We start from the raw sequence: 24,132 nt of genomic DNA on the forward strand, positions 1-24,132 counted from the left end.
AATAAGCAGATGACCTGTGAGATGTGGGAAGCATTTGCTATTTCTGCATGTAAAATTATCAAAGTAATACTGAATATTTCTTAATGTATATGACTTTGTGTTTGGTTTTTTTTTACAGATAATTCATTAATAAATTAAAACGTCTATTATTATTAAATTAGCAAATTCATTCCCCAGAAAGAAATTTTTACTAATACATTCTTTTAAATAGGCTTTTAAAAACCACATCTATTGTAAGGGAAAAATGAAGACTATTTTCAGAAGACCATAAAGATTCTCTCTGATGATGGTGGGTATGTCGTTTTCCATAAGCTGCTGAGATAACTTCATTAATCCTGAAACCCAGACTCAAACAAATCTCCTACTGATAGGTACTTCAGACAAGCACAAGAAGTTCTAAGTGTATGTAGATATATGCTCAAATCTGCTTCACCCATTTAAGGAAACTGAAGTCTGAGATAAATTATGTCTGAAACTAAACAAAACAAAACAAAACAAACCAAAAAAAACCAAAAAACACCAACCCACTGGGCACTGCCAGCTGGAAACCTCTCTAATACAGGGTGACCTAGAACCACTATTGCAGACTTTTAACAGAAATTATACATTTCATATGCTACATTTCACAAATTGTTCCTACAAACTGCACCACGAACAAAGAGGTAAATTAAACCAGATTTCTTCTGAAGGAGAAGGAAACCATACTAAAAACCGAAGACTCATTTGAAACATGTGAAGTTTCTCTTATGAATAATCCTGTAGCGTACTGCGAAGTTGCTAAGCATTGTATATTTTGAATATACAGAATATTCAAAATATTGTCTATTTCAAAATATTGTATATTTTAAATATAATGAATATTCAAAATATGGTTTCAAATATACTATATTAATATTAAAATATATAATACATTCAGATATATGATTTTGAGTATACTGAAACGATAACTCTTTACCCAATCTCTTATTTAATAGTTCAGCAATCATGAAAAAGTAATGTAGAAGAATATATAGTTGATAAAATTTGTATTACAAAGTTTGCTAATCACAATATTTTCTAATCTAAAACCTTATTTAAAATGCAATGCGTGCTTCTCAAGTACCTGTCTTTAACTGGAGTGAAACCTCCAGATCTTACAACTTTTCAAATGTTACCACGTATTTTCTCAGAAAACATATGTTTCACGATAACAAAGGAAGGCTATAGTTGTATTTTGCTGTAGCAACAAAAGTTTCTGCTTCCTATGAAAGAAAGAAACCAACAAAATTATCTCACTGACAAGGATTTAGGGACTTTATCAGGAACGAGTGGTAAGGACTGCCCAATGCTAACACCACCTGTGAAGACACACTGGTCCAGCCACTGGTACGAGTTGTACAAGTCTCACAGGAAGCCTGGATATGCTGTCAAAGTGCTAGGTGAGGCTCATATTAGAAGGGTGCATCTTCACGGCTAATCTCAACAAGGTCCATAAATCCGGTGAGAATACACTTGCGCATGCTGAGACCAAACTCATCTATACTCTGAACTGGGAGCACTTCCTGCAGGCAGCCTCAGCTGAAACTGCAAAAACATAACAAAAAAACCCCTCCAGACAGGAAATGCAAGTGACTGGTGGGGTTTATGAAGAAAAGTGTTTATGAAAACCATGTAGCCAACCATCCCCCGGTAACAAACTGCAATACTTTCACTGATACTGATTTATGCATTGTGATCAAATGCTCATGTGAATTGATGTGGACAGACTCCCTCTTCACTTATGTAGGCTTTGGATTAGTGTTTTGTATATAGTGAAAAAATGGTTCCCATTTCCCTGATAAAAATGCATGAAATGGAAATGGCAATCTAATCAGAGGTTTGAGATTCTAGCACACACTATCTTCTGACTTCGCTTCTTCCTCTCTCAGAACTACATTTAGGTGATCTTGATTGTCTTTCCAAAGACATAAATGAGATGCAGATAAAGAAAATAGTCCTTAAAACATTGAAAGAGTCCAACGGCAGTTATAAATGCCAACATTTGCATATTTATGTATACAGAAAATAAGGCCAGTGGTCCTTTTGGTTCTGGTCCTGCTCTCAGCTGAAATCAATGGCAAAACCCCATTTAACTGTAACGTGAGGAGAAATTAAGATTGATGTTGATTCCTACATGAAAATACAAGTATCATCTGTCTGATTTCAGTACAAATGGCTTGAGTCCAGAGGACAGAGTTCAAAGGAAGCAACTGCACATGGGTTACATGTCAAATTCATATCGGCAACACACTACTCTCTGCTCTAAGTAACATGGAACAGCAATATTACTTACTCTTCTTCCCTTAGGTCCCTGTGGCCCTTGTGGTCCTCTTGTCCCTGAAGGTCCCTACATGTCAAATAAACTTATTATTCATTGTCTTCTGTACACAGATTTCTGAAAATTACAAGGCTCATGCACATTGAACAATAGTCAATGTAACCAATACAAATGAATCACTTTCACTCATGGTTCACATTCAATTAATTGTGTTAGTACAATTTATCTAGAAAAATCTAAATAAGAGACTCTATGTAACTTTATTCTGAATAAGAAATCATGACATGGCTGTTCAATAAATTACTTCTGTCCAACATCCTAAAATTGCTAAAGGATACTTGTATTTCAGCAACGTTATCTTAAAAAGCCTAATAATTTGTGATAAAAGATTCAGTTTTTGTCTGTACTGAAGACCTACAGTAGCCAAATTATAACACAATTATACACAGAAAATTAGAATACAATTTATTTTTGATTAACAATGAAACTGAACACATAATGAATATATTTAAATTACATTAGGCATCAATGAATTAAAAATAAAATTGTTGTGCAATTATAAACTATACTTAAAAAATTCTATTCCCCTACTTGTCTCAATAGAGTGATTTTTAAATGGATGAGTAAATGATATAAATTAGATCATCCTGGTAAAGAGCAGGTGAACAGACTTTGTGTCTGGATGGGTAAATTTTCATGACAGTTTTATAGACTGCAGTACAAATTAGAAACCATTCTTAGCTTCATCAGAGCAAAAAGACAATTTGAAAATGGTACATTTTATGTCAAACCAAAGCACCACTCTATACCTACAGGTAATCCTTCTGGCCCCACAGGTCCAGGGCCTCCTGGAGGTCCTGCGTAGCCCTAGAATTGAAATAAATATAGAAAAGACAGAACAGTTTTATCAAAATTCTTATTTTAACAACAATAATAAATCCGGTTACTTACCTGAAAAATTGGAGGGAAGTTAATAAAACATTTAATCTTGCAAAATTTATTCCCAAAATTTTGTTTAGAAAACAGATATTTGTTTGGATATATCACAATAATCTTAAAGCAACCTAAGAAGTTTTCCCACACACAGGCACTAGCTGACAGGGATTTACTGAAACAAAAGCTGCTGAGTTCTAACTGAATTTCAAAATCCTCACGTCAAGGCTGTGACAGTGGGAACAGAAAGCGGACACATCCTGGTGTGGGCAGGACTGGCCAAGACAAAATGCATTCTCTATACATTCTGGAGCCATCACAGTGCTTGCTAGCAAACACACAGCCAAACCCTAACCACTTCTCCTCAAAAACTTCAACATGAATGTGACAATGGACACATGTGTATAGCTTTTTACTTAAGTGCCCCAACAACCTACTTAACATGACAGTGGCCTCTAGACTGTCAAATGCTGCATGAAACATTGCATCCTGATTTAGGACAAGTGGTGTTGTCAGGAAGCCAGTCCTCCCACTAGAGTGGCACCCAGAGGCAGTCTGGGTACTGCTGTGCAGTAGAATTAGAGGTGATGCTGGTTACCAGTCTGTCTATTAGAATAACCTGTGTTAAGTCAGTCCACACAGGAGATCATTCATTTACTTCCCCTCCTTTATTTATCTCTTCTTTCAATTCATTGTGTTTAAAGTTTTATGTAAGTCTGCTTAGAGCCATTTTTCAAAAATGCAGCTGCTCTGCTGCTTCATTCAGCGTATCACTTTGCAATGTCACTTCCACAGAGGGGATAAAGCTGCTAAATGAAACTTCCCAGGAACAATGCATCATAAATACTACTCTTTTCCATAAAGTTTGCACAATCAGAAGAGTGAGAATTTATTACTGTTTTGGAAGGTAAAGTACCTTTGTAAGTAACATAATTATGGATTCTACGTTATTTGTGACTTACCATGGCACCTTTCTCTCCAGGAGGACCTACTGGTCCTGGACTGCCTCGCTCTCCCTTTCGCAAAAAATTAAAGAGAAAATAACAGTGAGCACTCTTTCCCTGACTCATTCCATGCCCATTGAGCCAGGCATACCTGGCCAACGAGGCTAACCTGCAATAACAATACCACAGCAATCTAAGAGGTCTTTCATGAGGGTTGTAGCCCACAGTCTACGAGAGACTTGGTTGCTAAAGGGAACAACTTTTTGCGGTGCATAACACCATTGGTTCACGGACTGTCCTTAAGAAACAGTACAGGGGCCTTTTTTCACTTCTGTTGAATTTCTGCACTCCTTCTTCCTACAAGCCCACTCATATTTTGAAAAGATGGTAAAACTGAATTTCTCTGTCTTCCCGTTTCATAGAAGACTGAAGAAGAGATTCGCTACATCAGTCTTTGCGAACTGCAGCTAAGCAGATCCCTTCTTTCTCTGTTGGGTGCATCACATTGGTAGTTATGTTCATCTTTAATCCATAAAATTCACCACAACAAACAAGCAAAAAAGAAAATGTTGTTCCCCTCTCCCTCATTTCTTCAGAATGTGTAAGGCAAGCACAGATCTAAAGGCAAGACCAGCCCTTCAGCAGCTGCAGAAGCAATTGGAGTAAGGGAAGCAGGAAGGGTCTCTTTCTTGTCTTACATACTTTCTCACCTTTTATTCATATAACATCCAGACCAAACATCAGGCTTGCCTGTAGATTATCCCCATACAAATTTTACACTTTTATTGCAGATAGTACCCGTGACATAGTGCTAATGCTATATTTTATGTTGCATACTGTCAAAGGCACTTTTCTTTAAAATAATTATGCTGAAAGTATGTTTATCATTTTAATTCACATCACATGCTTACATTTTACTGTTTAATCCATAAAAGAGGAAGACGATAAATTCTACAGAAACAGCAAAGCAATGACAACAATTATTGCACGATGAAGAAGCTTGCTTCCACTTGCTGATAGATTAATTAGCCTTTTACTGCCTCTTCCCTCCTTGCTAAACTAGCAGCAATATCCCAAGGTAATCTTTGTTGGGCCGAGTGTAATTATAAAGAACAAGAATCCTTTGACACTGAGTTCTAAGATGATATTATGATTAAAACCATATGAGACGTCTAAATTTTACTTTTAACAAGCAGTGCTTTCCACTGATGTATTTCCTTTCACAGATTATATAAATTATAATCAGATTTTCGTGCAAGTTCTAATACATTATTAACACTTTCTCAAGAAAACATCTAAATAGCAGCCACAAGTCTAGGTGAAATAATTCAGCCCTGCAGGGACGAAATACAAATGGTGCTGGATCATTCTGACAATTATGTTTTTATTATAATTGAAGCTGACACGCAGTCCAGTAATAGCTTCCTGTTTTTCAGTTTTAAAATACTTCACCTAAATAAAACCATGTCAAATATGCTTAAGCTATTTATACTGTTCTAGTCACATTAAGTCTGCCAAACTTTGCTTTCATAAACATAACTGTTACTGCACAGCAGACAAAACTAAGTGTTTTCTTTACTCAGTTAATGCATACAGCCAAATTTTACCTTTCTACTCTTGTCTTCATTATGTAGCAGTGCAAACCCAGTGACTACTGTATAAAACAAGTGTAATTTATGCCAGTTTCTGTGAAGCAGTAGTAGCGGATAGTAAAGTAAGTGGCATAATATGAACAAGATATCAAATCTATCAGCTCTAAATTCATTGCTAATTAAAATCAAGGATACCAGATGCTACCTCAAATAACAGCATTTGGGTTGCCATTTATTACATCCCCGTGCTCTGAAATAGCTACACAAATATTAGCTTTATCAGTAGTCAGTAAACAATCTCTCACCAATATTTTATCACCCTAATGGTTTCCAAAGCTGATTTTTGCTGCTCAGTAGGCATATACATTATTATACCTTTTCACCAAGGCTTCCAGATGGCCCAGTTTCTCCAGGTAAGCCAGCTGATCCCTGTACAAAAAGTAAACAAACTTTTATTAGTACAATGTTCGTAGTAGTTCATGGTTGGCAGCTCCCCAGCAACCTGGCAGCAGAGCACGGCACATTTCTTCATCTGGGAGAACCACTGGTCTATTTGTGTAAGTGCTCCTGCAGGGAAGTGACGACTGCACAAGCTAACCTGGCTTACAATCCATGCAGGAGGATCACTGCATCTAGACACACCAACAGTAAATGGCTACTGCTCGAAAAGAAACTACATTAATTTAATCATTGTACTGTGCTACCACCTAAGGTCTGCCACTGAGCTCAGTCTTGCAGTGCTAGAAGCTTTACAAACACAAAATTAAAGGTGATAATTGCTCTGCTAGTGCTTCAGTCTGACCACAAATTTCAAGGGAAATAAGTTCAGTGGAACAAAGTAAAAGCCAGTCAAAACAAAAATGATATTGTATCAGGTGTTGTCGGAATTTTCCCTTTAAGTGTTGTAGCCCCAAATGCCTTTGAAGTCAGGGGATCAGAGCTTTTCAGTCCTTTTAAAAATGAAATAACTCTCCTGAGGCTCTCCCACAAATGTCCACTGGATAGATCAAGTACAATCATATGGAATAGGAAACATAAGAGGAAGTACTTTTAAAAAGCTTATTCCCAAGTGCTTGCAATACCCCCTTTATTATCAAATGAAAAGAAAAAAAATAATTCTAGAGCAAGGCCCCAGTTGAGAAAAGTATGAAACAGTGAGCTTGAAGAAAAAGCAATAGGTGCCCAGAGTACATCGCATGACTGCTCATGAAAGATGGCAGAAACGTGGAAGCTTCTAGTAACATAATACACAACTGTACCATGTCTGTAACACGTTAAAAAACAAAAATTATTTGCACTTTAAAAAGTGCAAATAAAATGTCAGTTCACACATTGGCATTACTATCTCTACATGTGTAGGAATGCACTAGCTTAAGTAGGACTACACTGGCACTTAAGTGAGATTTTTTTTTTTTTTTTAAGCGTTACTTCTGAGCTCACTAGACAGCTCATATTCCTTTCAAGAGCCTAGTAGTGGTTTATTCCATAATGTCAAAGCAGAAAGACAACATTCCGGTCTGAGATCTCTGCTGTTGAAAAAAAAAAAAAACACCACCATTTTTTTAGCTTTTACCTGTATAATTTCAATGAATTTCAGCCTCAAGTACTTTAACATAACAGATGCAAAGTAACTAAGGCTTTATGATGGCTTCTTATTTTCTTGGACTGCTAGGTCCTCTAGAAATCTCATAGTTCAAATATATTGCAATAAGCCATTGATACAGCTGCCTTTGAGGCTGACAATACTGGCACAAACTACCTTCTGGAAGGGGCTAAAGAGATAAACAGGCACCTCTATGGCTGCTGAACTGATGTATTATGTGTGAGAACTTGTGTACTGTATGTCAGAACTGAGATGTCTCTTGGCAGCAGCCAAAGATTTGTCCTAGTGATACTGGCACTAAGGCAGTGCCCAGACGTCACTGGCAGGAATGAGGGACTTTCGTGACAAACTCTGAGAACGTGAGCTACACCACTGCTACCAGTCATCGCCAACAGTGGGCCTCAGCACCAGGCAGAAATCTGTGAGACAAAGAATTACCCTGTATTCTTGCTCATCAAGATAAGGGGTGTGGAGGTACGGTTTCAAAAGGCTAATCACTTTGATTCTCTTATTCCAGAAAGGACAGAAGACGTAATCAGAGCCAAGATGTACCTCAGATCTATTCTCCTTCCACAGAGACACTCCTGATCTCCCAGCCAATGCCACACTGTTTACAGGACTGAAGACACTGATTAGAAAGATGGGTAGCAGTACCTTGCACCAACAGTGAAGCATTTACTATACAGCCCCGATCAAGTCCCCTTTTTAATTCAAAAGTGTTGTCTTTCTGACTAAGCTGCTCTGGTCTGAAAGAGAAGGAATGACCAGGAAGCAGTGATTGTGAATGTGCTGTTGTATTACCCAGCACATTAGATGTAGCCTACAACACCTTCCAAAGCAAGAACAAAAGTTGGCTATTAAGTAGCAAGTTTCCTAGACACCAGCTGTTCCTCAGAAGAAAGTAGTTAAGTAACGAAAATTTACAGTAAAAATGCTAAAAGAAGAAAGTGGATTTTTGTTGATATAAAAGATGGGAAAAAACCTCTGCATGAGTGAAAGTAGATATGTATGGGAAGCAAAACTATAGTCAAGATGACAAGAAGAACTGAAGCCAGCAAAATGGTAAAGGCAATAGGGACTTCAAGAGGAATGAAGGGGAAAGAAGCTCATAACAGGTTACCTAAATGCTCTTCTACTCCTCCATCCAAAACAGAGGGCAAGTGTCTGAGACTGAGATAAAGCTAGGGCAGGTAGGTACAGAGGCAAGAGAGGGGAAAAAAAAAAGCTTACTTAAGAATATAATTTTGGTCCTTAAAACAATTAGTAGCATACCGTGAAGAGAAAGTGCAATCAGAGAGCAAAACACCTTGTTCCATCAATACGTTAGTCATAAAGCGCTGTTTTCCCAAGGAACTTTCTTAAAGATCACATGGCTCCTTAAATCCCCGATTTGGATTGGTTTATTATCGAGACCAGCCGCCAGGACTGGATTGAGGTTTAAACTCTCCCTCCTTCTTACGTAAGAGGATGAATACAGTCCAAAGCAGGTTTGTTGAGTCAGTGTCTTCCAGCATCCCTTCAATCCTTTGGGGAGCAGTGGTGGATTCCAAAAATCAAACTGAATGTATTAGGCAACAGAAAAGTAAAGCAAAAAACCCTGAAATATTTAAAAAAAAAAAAATCATCATGGTTTTAAACCTTATTAAAAAAATAGTCATGAACTTTCATTTACAAGGATTTGTGTAAAACTCTCCAGTGACAATAACAGCATTTGAGAAACCTTGACAGGAGCATTTTTGTGGAAAATTAATCGGAGACCAGATCTCACAACTAATGTATGCCTGAGAAAGACAAAAACATCTTGCCAGGGCATATGCTCTGTGTTAGAAACTCTACTGTAGTTGAATAATTGAAAACACATTGTATACTTAATGCAAACCCAAGTACGGAGTAATCCATTGAAAAGCTTGGTAGTGAGAAATGAATATTCAGCTGGTTCCAAACATTCCTGTGGAAGCAGTTACCTGTCAGGGTGTATGCTAACACGTTCTGTGTTAACTGAAAATTTTCCAATCCAGTGTTATTTAGGATCCATCATTTTCAAACATTTTTATTCAATATCATTTAATGAGATGACACAAGTGATTTTAAAATATTATCTTGCCACATTAACATTTTTCTATGAACTTTTCTGGTATTTCCAATTAATTTTCATTAAAATTTTCCTGAATCTGTGCTGAATCACTTCACTCCAGATCCAGCATTCAGCAATATAATCTCTGCCTGCTCATTAAGATTCCCACTTAAACATTTCTTTAAGACCTCATCAGCATCATAGTTCATGAAGGACTTTATACATTTTGGCACAGTACTCAAAAAAACCAAAATGAGCTAACATTTGGGTTTGATTTTAACAGATCAAAATTTACTTGAGGATCCTTGAAGATTCAAGCCAACTACCTATGTTAAAAAGACAACCAAGGGTGAGGGACAGGAGGAGGAAGAAAAGTGGATGCTCTGTCAGCTTCTACTATTTCATACCCAGCTGATAGATAGAAAAAATACCTCTACAACTCATAATATTATAAAAATGAAGTTCTAAGAAATAAGTATTAATCTAAGCTCAGTTTTGCTAGCCAGACATAATGGTACTTACAAATATTTTTTAAACTAATCCATCTGGACCTTGGTATCATAGGCACTAATACTGGATCTGTGCATGCATGCTTCTAACAGATGTGACCTAGATTAGGTCTGAACAAAAAATAGGAAGAAAGCATGATGCAGGGTTTGCACTGGCTGCTACTTGGGCTTCATATTATCTGCAGTAGAAAAAAAGGTAGCTGATCTGTGAGAAAGGAGGTGTCATGGATGGCTGATACCTGCTCTGGAATAAAAAAACCTGCTATTCATAGATTTCTGGGTGAATTTGTATCAGATCAGTGCTTTTGTTTGACTCTTATTTTTGATCTCACCAAAAACAGTATATTGCTGAACCACAGACAGGCTTTTGAAATGAAAGACTTTCAACAGAGCCTTTGTGTAGAACATTTGCTCACTACTGTACCAGTATCGGGTATGAACTGAACAGAGCAGCCATCAGTATCCCACACTCAGAGGTAAGAGTAATGCGAAGTTTTAAAGAAAGCCCTGTCTCTAGACCACTGGGAAACAGGATCCATTTTGGAGGATGTATTTTCTCAGAAAAAGGAGAAGCTCTAGTAATTTGGGTTATTTGAAAAGCTAAATAAAGAATATAAAGCAAACTGATGCCTGTTTACTTACAGTTTACTGCCATTTCAATTACTGAATTAGTTACTTTTGAATCCCTTAGTGACTCATACTACATTTACCCTCTAATGGCACTTTAGTTTGAATTATCAAAATGCAAGAGTAGACCAGAAAATGGCCCCATGTCAGACCTTGGCATCTGAGGAGCTCTTGGCTGACAGCTGTGCAAACTGCTGTATGTATGCCACAAAGCAATCCTGGCTTTTAGTTGTGTGGTCCTTTTTTATTATTAAAGCTGGTGGTTCCACCTCTAAGCTTTAGAAACTATTTCCTACCTCATAACGACAGTACTAAAAATGTTATGAAGTGACCATAAGATCTGTAGCTGCTTCACCCAGGATTATGTTGGGAAGCATGATATTTGAAAGGCAGATACTGTTTTCTTCTTTTTGATGCTGAGATCTGGCCATTTGACACTGAGATCATTGGCATTTTCTGTCTGTTGAGAAAGTTACTTGGTAGTCAACCAAAGGCTATAATCCAAGTGAAAATCTATGCTTTGTTACAGCCAGCGGAGGAGGTGAGTGAAAGCAGAGATGCACCATATTTGTACCTCGCAGCTAATGTTTCACTTGATTTTTTTAAAGGACTCAAAACTGCAACTACATGAATATTTGAAAGGAAAATGTACTGGCACCATTGCTTAATCTACAGCAGTTTTAGGAAAGAAATAAATGGGTTAAAATTTGCTTTCAGTAACACCAGTGTAAAGTAGGGTAATTCTGTTTGGTAACATTATGTAGAGAAACACTTGGATTTAAAGGAAGCTAGCTCACAAAGTGGCAGCAGGATGTGCCCGCTGCCTAAACCTTGGAAGCCAAACTGCAGATGCCATGTGCAGATACTATTCCTCTGTATTTTTCTTCCCAAACGACTGGAGTACATGAAATAGAATCATAGAATCATTTAGGTTGGAAAAGACCCTTAAGATCATCGAGTCCAACTGTTACCCTAGCACTGCCAAGGCCACCACTAAACTGTGTCCTCAAGCACTGCAGCTACATGTCTTTTAAGTACCTCCAGGGATAGGGACTCCACCACTTCCCTGGCAGCCTGTTCCAGGGCCTGACAGCCCTGTCAGGGAAGAAATTTTTCCTAATATCCAATCTAAACCTCCCCTGGCACAGCTTGAGGCCATTTCCTCTTGTCCTATCGCTTGTTACTTGGGAGAAGAGACCGACCCCCACCTGGCTACAGCCTCCTTTCAGGTAGTTGCAGAGAGCGATAAGGTCTCCCCTCAGCCTCCTCTTCTCCAGGCTAAACAACCCCACTTCCCTCAGCCGCTCCTCACAAGACTTGTGCTCTAGACCCTTCACCAGTCTCGTTGCCCTTCTTTGGACACGCTCCAGCACCTCGATGTCCTTCTTGTAGTGAGGGGCCCAAAGCTGAACACAGTACTCGAGGTGCGGCCTCACCAGTGCCGAGTACAGGGGCACGATCATGTCCCTGGTCCTGCTGGCCACACTATTCCTGATACAAGCCAGGATGCTACTGGCTTTCTTGGCCACCTGGGCACACTGCTGGCTCATGTTCAGGCAGCTGTCAACCAGCACCACCAGGTCCTTTTCCGTTGGGCAGGTCTCCAGCCACTCCTCCCCAAGCCTGTAGCGTTGCATGGGGTTGTTGTGACCCAAGTGCAGGACCTGGCACTGAGCCTTGTTGAACCTCATACAGTTGGCCTCAGACCATTGATCCAGCCTGCCCAGATCCCTCTGCAGAGCCTTCCTGCCCTCCAGCAGATCAACACTCCCACCCAACTTGGTGTCATCTGCAAACTTACTGAGGGTGCACTTGATCCCCTCATCCAGATCGTTGATAAAGATATTAAACAGAAGTGGCCCAAATACTGAGTCCTGGGGAACACCACTGGTGACTGGCCGCCCACTGGATTTAACTCCATTCCCCAGCACTCTTTGGGCTCGGCCGTCCAGCCAGTTTTTTACCCAGTGAAGAGTATGCCCGTCCAAGCCATGAGCAGTCAGTTTCTCTAGGAGAATTCATCAGTTAAATTGAGACAGACAGTAAAAGAAACAAACAGGGAAAAGACTGAATGTGTGCTGATATGTAACACCATTATTGAATAAGTTTAATACATGCTGGAACAACTTATCCTTGATTATTGCTAAAACAGCCTGAAACATTCTTCTCATATTTTAGTATTCAAAAATCACTTAGGCATGCAAATAAGTATGGATATAAAGCTATAGATTGGGTGGTGGGAAAACAACAACACAGTTGCAAAGTAACTACCACACAGGTAGTATCTGACTCCCTGGAAAGGCTAGATTCCTGTCTTGGTCAAGGAAAGAGCAGAGGATTTGTATGCTTTTCTGACGTTCTACTAGATCTGCAGTACTATAGTGGCAGTCAGGACACAGTTCACTTGCTGGGATGGATACTGCATTTTACAGTCTGCTTGCCGTAAGCAGCTTGGAGATGACATGAAGTGAATTGGGTGACACAAACTCCATCCAAATCAGAAGTATTTTCACTTTTCAAGTGACAATCAGAATAATGACATTTATAGAAGTTCTTGGTTTTGATTGTCAAGTTCACAAGGTAGCTTTTTGTAGTCTGTGCAAGGGAAAAAAATATTCTTCTGAAGGTAGATATTAGTCCAGAGAGTCATATCTTAGCTAAACTGAATTGGGATAAGAGTTATTTACGTTCATACATCTAACTAGTGGCTTATTTTGCTTGGGTAACAAATCTCACATGGAACAGATTACCCTTCTCTTTGACTGTTCTCAATGATATAGGGAGTGTTGACTGATTTAAGGTGTTAGTCCTAACTTGCAAAACCATAAAGGATGTGGGGCTGTGGGTATCCTGCGGGGTAGCATGGCAGCTGAAACTAGCTGAAGAGCACTATGAGCAAAAAGTCCTTCAAGGAAAATGAACATTTTGAAAGAGCTAACCTCCAGATATAGTAACCTGTTTCCCTACTCTTCTGGAGAGAAAGACCTAGCAGCAATGATAGTATATCAGTTCATCTAGGGCAAAAACAAGAAGCACAACATAGACACAGAAGTATCATTATTACCATTCACCGTAAGATCTTCATAGAACTTTCATTAATCTGTATCCAATAGGTTTCTGAAAGCAGCTGAACTAGTTCCTTCTTCTGAAGCGCTTGGCAATGCCCCATGCATTCACCAGTCTTTGAAAAAAAAGGTTTTCCTCAATTGACTTTTCTTTTGGCCTATGGCTTACAATTCTCGTTTCCATATCCCCAAAGCCCAGACTTTTCATGATAGTTCAAAGAACTCCTTCTATTGAGCATCCTGAAAACATCAGTTAAAACTCATTTAGTCTTTTCTTCAAGCAAAAGGAATCGCAGTTTCCACTCTCCATGAATTAAGCATCCCTGGTGCCTAATCCAGCTAAATTTTACCTCTGCAGGAGATGTGGTAATTGCTTTATGGGAATTCTTCTCAAAAGCAACTCAACTCCTAGGCACATGGCCTGATTGCAGTATTTTCTTGTCTTCCCACAGACTATCACAGGCTGACCATTTTCTGCCATTAACAGCCTGAATATCAGGGTTTTTTTCTTTGCTGGACTGTAACTTTCTATTCTTTTCAGCTTTTTTTTTTTTTTTTGGTGAGGGGGAAGCACTTCTCATTTCAGCTTGGTTTCTCTTCTGCTGTTTCAAAAACTACTTGCAACTGGACAAACTTGCTGACATCTAACTTTTCCGGGTCTTTGAAGATTATTTTTCCAGGATTTGTGTTCATGAACTCTGCTTACTTTAGTTGGTCCTTTTGACACCAGTTGTACATGCTGCAGCTGACAGTTCTACCCTTGTACTGTATCTCAATATGTGTATAAATGCCAGTTATTTCTAATTCAAAAGTGTATGGGCCAAGGGCTGAATTTCTGTAACGGAGCTGGCAAGGAAAAATTTGAATTAACTTGCACTTAGTTATTCAGCGTGGCCCAGTCTGGGTAAACACTAGCATTACCAAACAGTAACACAATTCTGACAAGCAACTGTTTTAAGTTCAGATTAGTTCAATTTTGTGCCATGAAAGTTGAGCAATGAATCATTTTCTTAAATTATGCCTGACACTAACACAGACAGGTCATTTGTATGAGATGCTTGAAGCTGGTTTCAAATACTTGCTGTCCATCACTGGATAGCATCTGATCTAAGCACACAAAACCCAGTTGCACATGTCAGCAAAGCGAGATTTTCCTCCCCCCAATTGTAAGGGCAATTTTCTCAGTAGCTGCAGTGGTTGTTTCCTTTGGCATGACTTCCAAAAGATTTTGTCTCATCAGCAGTGTAAATTTGTTCTGCCTGCTGTCCCTTACTTCTGACTATCTTAACCAATCCCTCTTCAATTGGACCTGATGGTCCTGCAGTTAACTGAATATCTTGCAGCAAAGGACAGCTGCTGGGTCCTATCACAGCTTGGGGCTCTGCTTAGCCAAGCAGCACCATCTGAACCTGCCCACCTTCCCCTTTAATCAGGGTGTACGTGGTAGCCAGAGAAACGGTTTTTATTGTAGGACTTGGTTAAGCAATAGCGTCTGAAGTTTGATCTTAGGCACATTCCTGATCTAGTATTACAATGTGTGTCATTTTAAGCTTATGAGCACAGTGAACATTTTATAAATTTAGCCTACTCAGTTTCCACACTGGACAAACATCCAGAAATACTTCGGCAGAAATGTGCTCTAAGAGTCAGCAGCTTCATGTGACCTCAGAAATGTTGGACAATATGGCTTCTAGCCTATTGACAAAGCTGTGTCTCAGCACATATCCCATCTTACCAGACTGAATAACCAAGCATTATGGCCCAGTCTGCTGCTGTTGAAACTTCCCTGCTTGTGCACTCTTGGCACCTGTATTTTTCTAAGCAAATATTAAGCAGTACTTGACCTGGAAAAGCTGCTACAGAAAAGCAATAACTATTTTGGCACCTCAGGCAGCAGTGACAGATGTATTAGCCAAAAGACAGAAGACGGGTGATACCAGAAAAAGTAAGAAAATGGAAAGAAACAGAAGAAAAATATTGGTGCAACCCTTTGGTATTAATACCAGACATGCACATGTGCTTCATGTCATTATTTGCTATGAAATCAACATTTACAGGATTTATTATTGCAAAATTGCTTCTTTTGACAGCTTATTCAAGAGAAGCACTAGTTTTCTGTTGGAGAACTGGAATACTGTGATGGATTCCCCATTGCTAAAAAATCCAGTATTGTATATTTCAACTGTGGGCTTAAAAGTATACATCATCATTTGTAATTTGAACAACTCAGTCAATAAAGATCATGAATAAACAACAAACAATAGATAAGCCAAAACAGGGGGTGGCATGGAAGGAAGAAACCATACACACAGAATTTTATTAGACATTGGACTTCCTATCAGCTTTTTAGTAACTTCTTTTTCCCTTTGCCTTTACTATTAAATAAAATGTACAGTAATTGCACATTTTTAGTGCTATTTGTACAAATCCTCTTTGTATTTGGTGTCACCAAGCATCTGGTAACACAAACTTCACACGGCATCAGTAAGGACAGATGCCTTACTCCATACTGTCTTTTGGGCTCCCCATCTCAAAATCTATCACAGCAGCTAGTAGCATTTGTACTTTACTCTTGTACTTCGCCTTTTGTTTTCCAAACTTTTTTTTTTTTTTCTGTGTAGCATGTTTGATTCCAGAGATGTCCTGGAGTCATAATGTGTGCCGCCAGAGCCAATATTGAATAGCAGGGAGTAGATTTATCTGTGAATGAAGAAGTTTGGAATCTCTCTGCACACCAAGGAAAAGAAAAATTACTTGTTACAAACAGAAGCTGGTGAGAAGCTGGAAGTAAAAAATGCATCCAAAGTGTACAGAAGTGAATATTTTGCATCAGGACTCACATCTGGAAAACAATTTCCTGCATATGAGAAAAACCATTCTCTTCCTGCTAGTACTTTTCAATTTACTTAGGAAAAGCTTAACCATTACAGATTACAGTGGTGAATAAAGTGAAGGGAAGGGATTTTGAAAGGTCTTCCTGTGAGTTCTGCTGAGTGTGTTTGAAAGGCTGTCTCCTGCTCTTGGTGTTTTAACATGGGCCTTAACCACAAGATAATAAATATTATCCCCCTAAAGACAATATAGTGGGTGTTAGTCCTCTGCTGCCAGATAATACAAAGGTAATATAATAGGATCAAGGGACTATGAAACTCATTTGATTAAAATGCATGTAAATAAAGCAGAAGACATTCTACAATCCACAATTAAAAATAAAGACTATTTATCTATAGCTTATAAACCACTTCAGTTCTCAGGTATCTCATGTCATCCTGTATCATATGCAAATTCTCCAAACAGGAAGTATGGGAAGTGGTAATTAATGATGGGCCATAATTATCTTTCTTTATAACATTATAACAGGCCTACAACATCCCCTTTTTCAGCACAAAGAATATGTTTGTTATTTTTGTTATTTTATTCTTGCAGCTTGTGCCTGACTACAGTTAGGTAATTAGTATGATTACTAATCATCATTGCAACATATAATCATTGATTATATATTTGAGCTAGTGAATATCATATTTGTATTAGAATGGAGCTCATTTAGTGGTGAATGATATTATGTTTATACAAAATATCTGAGTTGTGGAAAATGTGTGCACTGAATTCAAGTTCACTGAGGAGCAAAACAAAGCCCATGACAAATCCAGAAACTTAAGGTTAAGTAACTAGCTTCAGTGACTGTTTTATGTACTATTATTAATGGGGTGACTTCAGATTGAGCTTAGCTTTGTCTTTTGTTGAGGATTTTGGTGCATCTGGCACTGTAGAACAGAGTAAATGCTATCAATTTTCCCTAACATGTTACAGGCTGAAAACCAGAATTTATATGTAATAAAAGCTTCATTTTGCACACTGTTGGGAAAAAAAAAAGCAAGTGTAATGTTGTCAGAGAAATGCTGGCTGTATGGACAGGAGAGTATATTACTGTGTCTCCGTTAAGGGGTAATTTCTGCATCTCTCCATAAAAGCAACATAGTGTTATGATGTCCCACCCATTCTCCTCTACCGTGACATCCTCATTCCCCAGTACTCATCCATATTTGCCCTAATCATTCAGCCATATAAAAATCCCCAGATTTTCCAAATGGTATCATAAGGAAAGGAAACTATTGCTTTACAGCTCTGATTATAACCTAACAAAATGAAGGTTTTGCTATGTGTAAACTGCTGAACAAAGCTATGGATTAAGCTGCTACTAGTATAGTCGCTGCATTTAGAGATATGCTGGCTGACTTTTAAGTGGACCTTATGGCATTATATGGCATTATCAGTTCCTGTCTAAGCACATACTTTTAACTGACTGAGAGTCCAGCTTCTCAGTTCCCTTCCCTGAAGCACAGAGTCTTCAGAGTGCACACAGGAGCTGGACTTGAGTTACAAGGAGTTCTGAAAATTTCAGCAGTAACCAACCATTTGATGAACTGTCTGGGGTATGTCTGCTTGGCATTTTGCAGACAATGGGGACCTCACTCTGACTGCTGCCTAAGTTGAACAGAGTTTATGTCAGTAGTACAGCACTAAGCCCAAACCAGTGTATGGTATCTCTCCTCAGCATACATTAACTCAAGAAACAAAATCAATTTAGTCATGTTCTACACAACATCTGGGTAACTCAAACATGGGTCAACAAGTTCACATCTGCTCATAATTCCCAGACAAAAGTCAAAAATAAAAAAGGGCAGGGGATGAAATTAAGCAGAGAAAATTGCAAGGCAGTATGTTTAAGTGATAATTATAATCTAAAAAGCACCTACAATGGAAGAACTAGGAAAGATAATGACTTCAAAAAAGAAGGATTGGAGACTGTGGATCACAAACCAAGTAACAACAAGATATTGCAAAAATGGGGATGTGTATGCAAGAATATGGCTTGTAAGAAGCAATTTTTCCTTTCTCTCAGCAGTCTGAACAGTTTGGGCAGTAAGCTGGAGTCATAGATGTTTAGATGAATTGGAAACAGTCTACAGCAGAGTAAGAATGTGACTTAAATTATCTAGAAAACATGAAAGGCTAAGTGAATTGGGACTGTTTAGCCTGAAAAGAAAGAAGGAAGGAGGCACACAATAACAACCATCATTTGTAAAATGCTGCTTCCAGCAGAAGGGAGTCAGGTTATACAATTGAAAGAACTTTTTAAAAATAAAGATAGAGAAGCCCTGGGCTGCCTGCAGGTCATGGAGACTTCGTTCTTGGAGCTTTTTAATAACTGCTTACTCAAATGTTTGTCAGGAGTGATATAAAGATAACTGAGATCCTGCCTAGGCAGTAGAGGATACACTACGTGTCACCTCAAGGTCACCTTGAGCTCTGTGATTTTATGGAGGGCGGACAGGACAATTCTGCAAAATACATCTCAGGCTAAATGTAGCCTCTCAAATGATTTCACTGGAAAAGGATTACTCATTCATTTACTCGAACGTGCTTTGGAAGATCCCTACAACTACCTGTAATGTTCACTCAACCTATTAGGAAAAAAGCAGAATTAACTCTGGAAAATACTTAAAATGGGCAATTTCTTTAAATAGTATGATTCTGAAAGACCACAAAAGTATAGCCAACATACTACAGCTTCAAAGAAAGGCAAACTTCATCAGAAAGTTACTGCAACAAATTACTCATTCACTCTCAAATAAACATAGAATTAAAAATAAAACCAGAAAGAGAATTCAAGCTTACTGCTTCACCAGTTTTTCCAAGGTTTCCTTGATCTCCTTGTTCTCCCTGTTAAATGTAGAAAACAGACGATGTAGTTCATTAGAAAAGTAATTTCTTTCATATGTGTATATTAAAGTCCTCTATTTTCCTAGGAGCCTCTTTATTTTCTAAATTACATCCGCCAATTAAAACTTTAAAAGCTAAAATTAAGCAACCAGCAAGAATTTAATTTTGTCAGTGGCTAATTTTGATTTTGTAAAAAGCTGTAAGCACTGCCCTAATGTATTTAGGAGTTGCCCACAAAAATGAAAACTATGTATTAAGGGTTCACTAAATACATTAAGCCAGCAAGTTCTATAAATGAATGATTTAGTTTTTATTTACATTTTTCTTTCAGCAAATTACCTTCATTATTTCACAACTGCTTCAAAAGTAAATGTTACCTGTGCACACTATTGATAGCTTTAATTTTGTAATGAAATATTAGAAAAATTGACATTTGAATACCATTTTAACAAATGTCTCCACCCCCCAAAAGCTTGGAACTGGCATTAAGTATTAGATTAATTAACTCTGTTCTCCTTAACAACGCTGCAAGTCATGTTACATAACTCTGGAACACTTCGCTATGTATTTTACAAGTGGAAGCTGGGTGTATATGCACTATTAATTGTCTGGCTACGACTATAATCTCAGTGCCCTGCTGAACAGTGATTTGGGTACTGTTTACTCAGATTGCAACTCAGCACTGAGAAATTCTGCTGCCACAAGCTCCTCTTTCAAACTGCAGCACTTCATCTCATCCCCCCTCACACCCCCAAAGTCCTGCCAGTGCAGGAACTGCCCTTGGTCCCTTGTTGCCCCCAGGCCAAGCCACCCTCGCATCACCAGGCAGCTAGATCTCATTTCAGCTGGTGCTGTCTTTGCTCACACATCCCTGTCTCCTAGACCTGCATAATTTCCTTCTTTTCCAAAATGGGATCTTGCAAGTAAGCAGAATCACCAATATGATACACATTTATATTATATGGAAGCATGTGTACTCATATCCTTTCACTGGCATGCCACTGTATATAGCAGTGTATAATTGTAAACAGTTGATAGTCCAAACGCATTTTATTTCATACCTAAAACCATCACTTACCTTTAAACCTTCCAGTCCAGGATCACCTACATAACCTTTCTGCCCTGGCTTTCCCTAAAATAATGATTAGAATAAAATATTGTAAATATTTTATTTTTAAAAGATAATTTCATCTCAATTTCTGTATTTATCAAAATATGTGCACTCAAAAATGCGCAGTTTAGTAATATTTAATACCAACATTTGAAGCTAGTGTATTTATAATTCCACATCTGAAAATACACTGTTGATTATTACAGCAAATACTAGCACAGTGAGCAGAATCTATATTAACTCTTACAGTGGTTAACATTGAGAAAAAACAGTCACAATCCAAGAATCAAACACATTTCAATTTCACTTTAAAAGACATAGTCAGGAGACAAAGGTCATGTTCTCGCCTGGCTAATTCCAGCAGAACAGGGACTCATACTAACAGAATTTGATGTTTAGACTGCAGGGACTGGTGTCATAACTGTCCTTCCTCAACCAGACAAAATCAGCTCAAATATCCTCTCCTCTTTGTTCATTGAATTGATTATTTTAAGCCTTATCTCTCCCCACTAGCATTTTGCTGCCTATATATCTTGTTGCTATGATACTCAGTTGTTAACATATTGTTACCTGGAAGAAATACAGCAACATCAATCAGACCAGGAGGCCATGAAGTGACAAGATCTTTAAAGCATTTTATAAAATACATCCTTCCCTCTGTTGTCACTCACACAGACCCATAAAGGCATAAAACCAAGAATGCTTTTTTCCTGAATTTTCTATTCGATGTTTATAACTTAATTATGTCTCACTTTTAGGAGGTCATTTTCCCTCCAGGTGTACTTTACTTCCTCTGCAACATAAAACCTGGCCCTAACCATTTGTTTATCTGAACAGCATAGCCCTGCCTAGGCAAACTTTCCCCATCTGCTCTGAGCAAAGACCCTAGTCCAAAAGTAAAGGTCCAATGGACTGGATCTGGCTCTTGAGCAAGTTGCTAATGAGATCGCTGAAGCCTTATTGGAGAAAGCAGATTAATTCAACATTCTAATGATTCAGTAACAAAAAGATGCAGATTTCTGCTAAAAGGAAATTATTAGTTGTTGTTCCAGCAGACTGAATAATTGCAATCACAGGACTCTGTAATGAGAGCTTTCCTTTCCACATTGGCTGTCTTGTCTTGAGACAAGAGCAACTAAAGCAACAGATAACAAACAGGTTTCTTCAGAAAAGATGGGACTTTTCCATTTGGCTCTTTTGCTCTGGCTGTTCTGTGCCTCTTTCAGAGGACGTGTGTGTTAGTTTCCAGGCATCTGAGAAATTCTCTATATGGCTTAAAATTATATTGTCTTAGTAGGTTCCATAACTTCTCATATTAATCCTTTTTACCTCTCTCGTTCTCTCTCTGCCTGCCTGAGCAATTTCATTTTGCCCCACAAGTTGCAACAAAATATCACTGCTTTAGGAACAGACTGTTGTTTTTGCCAATGGATTAAAATATGGCACAGCCAGGAGTGCAGGGAGAAAAGATGGTGAAGAAAAGTTCTGAGAGACCCAGATAAAGCAAGTCATGTCTTTCCACAAGGCTTAGCAAAGAACAAGTGATGGGCTTCTGCAGGTTACTACATGCTACTTAACTACTTTGCTGCAAAGAACCTTAAGGTCTTTCTAGAAGGCAAGACTGTAACCTATAAATGGTTTAAACAAAATTCATTGAAAGAAAACTAGTAGCCACTATTAACTACCTTGATAATTTTAGTCCTATCAGAACTCAATGCGAGTTACAACTTGTAAAGGTTTCTAGGCTGTAGTACGCCAGCTATGTACTAGCTGCAAAGGACACACAACAGATGCAATTTGATCGGAAAGTGGAACAAGTGGATTTAACTGGTAAAGCAATTTGAAACATACAGATTTTGCTTTAAACAGAAACGCAATACAACTGTTAATTACATATCAAGGAAAAGCCACTGACAGAAGGTTAAACTAAGGACACCTGCTTTTCTACTTGCAAACCCCTGAGAAAATTACTCTTCCAGGGCAGGGAAATCCCAAAGGAAATGTCTGTTTCCTAAAATATTAGCTGAAAGTTCTGCCCTGCCCTTTCACGAAGCAGCAACCACCTGTGCTTCCTTTCACCTCACAATGGGTTGATACAGGTGTGTATTAATATAAATATCTCTCACTATCACTCTATTCCCATGCCTCCACAAGCTCCTCACATGCCTTCAGCCCACAGGAAGACATATGCCACCTTCAGAAAACATTGCGCTAGGGGAGTGGGGCAGCTTTGAAAGCACTTTCCTCCGTCTTCAGGAGGAACTGCTCACCTTATGACTATATAAATACCAGCTTTTGTTTTACACATGTATCTCAGAAAGGAATCAACTCACAACAATTCCGTTTTACATTCTGGTTTAAAACAATCTCCCCACCCCTAAAGGCATTTTCTGCTCCAACGATGAAGATACAAAAACAATAAAATGCACCAATGCTTGCACTGACTGAGCTGAGCTACACTGACAGTTACATGTTAATATTTGGATAGCCTTTGAGAAAGAGACTTAATTGGGAGGAAACTGAATAAAGACAGTCATTTCTTTAATGTGGCATCTACTGTATTTTCACAGGACAAAGAAATACTAAAAAAAAAAAAAAAATCAGCATTTTTTTATTTAGAAGGATTAATTTAAGAGAATGTAAGTATTTGACTTCGGAACAGAATGGGTGGGAAGCTTTGGAAAGGAATGAATGAAAAATCATATTCTGTGATCAGATTCAGCTCAAAAACCTCTTCCTAAATTCAAATAGGCTGAGCTCTGTGGAACCTGAGATATATCCTGAGTAAGTGGGGAAGCATCCTCAGTTTTGGCTCCAGTTGTTTTAGACATATGGGAATTCTTTTCCAAGCGAGGACCTGGGAACTGGAGTGCAGGTTCATATTCACCTTCTGTTCCAGTACAAGATGATCTATTTTGCTGGCAGCACTGTTCAGGTGGGACCCAAGGGTTTTTGGTCTCAAGCACGTGTTTTGAAGTAAATGTCAGAAACAGGGGCAGGGGATGGGGTGGTGGGGAGGAGAAAAATGAGGCGAAAATTTATGGCTGCCTGCTTGGTGCATGCCTAAACCTGAACTGGAGGCTGAACACTTTTACCTGAAAACGACACAGTAGAAGAGATGAGGAATTCCAGAGGCACTAGAAACCTGCTCTGTTACTGTCCAAGAGAAAGCTAGAACAGTTTCATAAGAATAATCAAAGGTTTACCGTATATCACCTACAAGGATACTTTACCTAGTTTAGACAAACCCTAAGAAAGTCAGGATAACAGTGGCTGAAAAGAGGACTAACCTATTAACCATGCCTACAAATAAGGTCTGTAGGACAGGAAGCAAGGTTGTAGCGAGGAAGACACAGGCAAGACTTTCAGGTAGAAAGACTAGACATTAGAAAAATCGTCTGTAAAACAGGCAAAGGACTGAAGAAGGTTGCCAAGGAAAATGAAGAAACCCCACCCCTGGAGGTTGCAAAAAACAAGTTAGAGACACATCCGTGAGCTAAAGGCACAGCTGACAGCCGATGGTGCCTCGGGGACATGCATGGCTAGACCACTTCTTCAGGTCCCTCTCAGACACCTCCCCTGCCCCCATGGCTATTTAATTAGTACAGTGACAACACAATTCTGATAGCATTTACTTTCAGATGTAAGCATTCA

The 24,132-nt window shown here is 38.6% G+C and overlaps 1 protein-coding gene across 1 annotated transcript in view; it reads right to left on the reverse strand.

Annotated features, from left to right (window-relative positions):
• Positions 1 to 24,132, reverse strand: part of COL24A1 (collagen type XXIV alpha 1 chain) — a gene marked incomplete at both ends in the record, with an annotated part of 153,677 nt that overhangs the window by 49,248 nt on the left and 80,297 nt on the right. The window contains 6 exons of the mRNA XM_082311754.1: positions 2,312 to 2,365; positions 3,110 to 3,163; positions 4,192 to 4,245; positions 6,141 to 6,194; positions 19,323 to 19,367; positions 20,446 to 20,499. Of these exons, the coding sequence (XP_082167880.1) occupies positions 2,312 to 2,365; positions 3,110 to 3,163; positions 4,192 to 4,245; positions 6,141 to 6,194; positions 19,323 to 19,367; positions 20,446 to 20,499 (315 nt within the window). The remainder of the gene's footprint in view (positions 1 to 2,311; positions 2,366 to 3,109; positions 3,164 to 4,191; positions 4,246 to 6,140; positions 6,195 to 19,322; positions 19,368 to 20,445; positions 20,500 to 24,132) is intronic.

The sequence above is a fragment of the Platalea leucorodia genome (assembly GCF_965183815.1).
Source record: "Platalea leucorodia genome assembly, chromosome: 5".
Classification (NCBI taxonomy): Eukaryota; Metazoa; Chordata; class Aves; order Pelecaniformes; family Threskiornithidae; genus Platalea; species Platalea leucorodia.